This window comes from Frankliniella occidentalis, unplaced genomic scaffold (assembly GCF_000697945.3).
Source record: "Frankliniella occidentalis isolate FOCC.00 unplaced genomic scaffold, Focc_3.1 Scaffold27, whole genome shotgun sequence".
NCBI classification, from domain to species: Eukaryota; Metazoa; Arthropoda; class Insecta; order Thysanoptera; family Thripidae; genus Frankliniella; species Frankliniella occidentalis.
The window spans coordinates 1428779-1431266 of record NW_026267157.1 but is presented as its reverse complement, the minus strand read 5'-3'; the positions used below and the strand labels follow the sequence as shown (position 1 = coordinate 1431266).

The window sequence follows — 2488 nt, the reverse complement described above, 5'->3', positions numbered from 1 at the left end:
CGCACCCTGCCCCGCCCCGCCTGCCTCCCGCCTCCCTCACCGGCGTCCGCTCCGTCCGCTCCGCATCCCAACTCGGCCTCCGCACGTCGACGTCGGCAGTGCAGAGCTGGCAGTGCTGTTCAGGTTGGCAGACGATCCGCTTTGACGCCGCGTCGGGCCCGCGTCAGGAGAAGCCAGTGTCGCCAGTGTTTGTCGGTGTTTGTCGGTGTTTGTCGACGGGAAGTGTCCGTTTCTGGTGAGTAGGCCCTACCCCGTCCGTCCCCCGGGCACCAGGACCCCGCCGGCACTTGTTTGACGGCGAGCTTGAGGTGCGTGACACCGCCGGCCGTTCGGTACGGGTGACGGAGGCCCACTGTTGTGTCCGTCAAACGTTTGGGCTGCCCCCTCCACGTCGTGGGGTCTTCATGTTGTCCGTTATTCGAATGTCGGATGAGGTCGTTTTAGTACCATTTCGATTTGAATAAATTGGCCTGTTGACTTCGATCGGAGGGATCGCTCTCCCGCGCCCATGTGCAGCGCGTGCGGGAGAGGGGGGGGGGGATTTGTACACGAGAGCCAGAGACGTATTTCCAGTGCGAATTGTCAGACTTGCCGTTTTGGCATCGGTTTTTACGCCGCTAGAAATACGAAAATGGACCCGAAATTGGCGCTATTTCGGAAGTCGTTGACGTTTTGAGTCTACTGTCGAAAACCCGTTGATCTCCGTCGTGTATATTGTGCACCCCCTCCCCTCTAACACCTCCTACCCTAGCGGCTTCGATAGAGCGTACCGGTAAAGCTGAAATGCAGCAGAATGCGGGGAAGAAGAAAACGGGAAATCGCAATGCTTTAACATGGTGACTTCCGCTTTTTGTTCGATGCATTCTTCTGCATTTCAGCTTTACCGGAACGCTTTATTGTTGTTCGCGGCATGCTCCTCCTCATGCGTTGTTTCCTCGTCTCATCCAGTTCGGAGCCATGGAGCAGTACCCCAGGCTGACGTGGCTGCCCATGCTGCAGCGCGGCTGCTGCTGCTCGCTGGAGGTGTGCTGCAAGTTGCAGGGCTACCTGACTCTGGTGCGTATCTAGCGTGTAAATGAATGTCGCACACTTCTAGCAATGTGAACTTTCACTCACGCACTTGCATCTAGTGTAGGTGTGCATCTTCTTCGGAACTTCCCTTTCTCTTCCCTTTCTATTATATGGCCCTACTCCTCGCACCTATAAGTGCGCGGTTCACACGCCTGCAAGTGTGTGGCATTCACACACTTTGGCTTGCGGCACGGTCGGGACCATCCATGCTGGCCAACTTCGACATGCCGAACGTTTTTGACGTCGAAAGATTGCTTTGTGTTGGTCAGGTTTTCTGTGTCCTCGACATCGTTTCGTGCCTGGCCCTCTGGGCGACTGAATCGAACTTCTGCCGCGAGTACCAGCCCATTACGCCCAACATGCCGAGCCTCGTGTGCGGGCCCTTCGGGGTCGCATTTCAAATATGCAACTTCATCTACGGACTCGTAGTTTTCTCGATCTCCGTCGTGATGCTGGCGGGTATCTCCCAGGTACGTTGCTGCCGCCGACTACTTTGTGCGGCTCTGACGCCCTATCCCGCCTCAGCTCATGCAGTGCCTGTCCTCTCCCCCTGCAGCGCCGCGGGGGCATGCTGACGCCCTACCTGGTGCTGCAGTACATCAACGTCATCCTCGTCATTCACGTGGCGGTCTGGTTCACGTTCCCCGCGCCCGTCGTGTCGCTCTTCCTCACCATCCCCGCCATAGGTACGTAAACAATAGGAGAGTACCCCTTTAGAGCCCGGAGTAAGGAGAACGATAACGGAGCGCTGGAGGGGCGCGAACGCGCGCGCGGAGGGGGGGGGGGGGGGCAGTGCGCGCGCCTTCCCACTCTTCTAGTAGTTATGTTCTTACTCTTCCGATCCAGGCTCGACAGTTTGTATAGCTGTGTCACCTCTTTGTTGCAGCTCTGAACGTGTACTGCCTGCTGTGCGTGAACAGCCTCCGAGCGCAGTTCAACTTCAAGGCCGGTGGCATGCAACCCCTCGGCCAGGAGTTCGACAACCCGCTGGCTCGCCCGATGGCTTGAGGTACAACATGAGAATCATTTCACCCAACCATTCCCCCTCCTAAATATTTAATTTCCTCGTGCGTTTATGTGTTGTTGTTTTTTTGTTTTGTTTTTACCTCCCTAGTTCGCTCCTGCCTTTTTTGGAGAGAAGTTGCGCAGATTTTCTGAACGGGTGCACCCCCGTTACTCACCTTGGACACACGGCGCTAAAGTGGAAGTAACACCTCCCTCGTTCCTTTTTAGTTTTAGTTAGTTTTTCGTTTTTTCTGCCATTTTGTATTTTCTGAGAAAAAGCAATAAAGACATCATTCTGCTAACATATATGTCTTAGACTGTTTGCTCTCCGGCTGCCTCTTTGCAAATCGTGCGGTACGTTAAGGTTAAGGTAGAGCTATGGTAGAGCAATGGTTGCGGCGGATCCCCCCCC

At 55.4% G+C, this 2488-nt stretch overlaps 1 protein-coding gene across 1 annotated transcript; it reads left to right on the top strand.

The window, feature by feature from the left end:
• Window positions 1-39: 39 nt before the first annotated feature.
• Window positions 40-2382, top strand: LOC113211649 (uncharacterized). Its single transcript, XM_026430096.2, has 6 exons — window positions 40-235; window positions 949-1056; window positions 1341-1541; window positions 1628-1757; window positions 1958-2080; window positions 2186-2382. Exons 2-5 carry the CDS (start codon window positions 958-960, stop codon window positions 2077-2079), a joined length of 552 nt encoding a protein of 183 aa, XP_026285881.1. The 5' UTR covers window positions 40-235; window positions 949-957; the 3' UTR covers window position 2080; window positions 2186-2382.
• The last annotated feature ends 106 nt before the right edge of the window (window positions 2383-2488 follow it).

What these genes read in the sequence shown, in the direction of transcription:
- LOC113211649 (XM_026430096.2), top strand. Translation starts at nt 958, where the DNA reads ATGGAGCAGTACCCCAGGCTGACGTGGCTGCCCATGCTGCAGCGCGGC. An exon ending in TGCTGGCGGGTATCTCCCAG is followed by an intron (nt 1,542 to 1,627) that starts GTACGTTGCTGC and finishes CTCCCCCTGCAG; the next exon opens with CGCCGCGGGGGCATGCTGAC. An exon ending in CCTCACCATCCCCGCCATAG is followed by an intron (nt 1,758 to 1,957) that starts GTACGTAAACAA and finishes TCTTTGTTGCAG; the next exon opens with CTCTGAACGTGTACTGCCTG.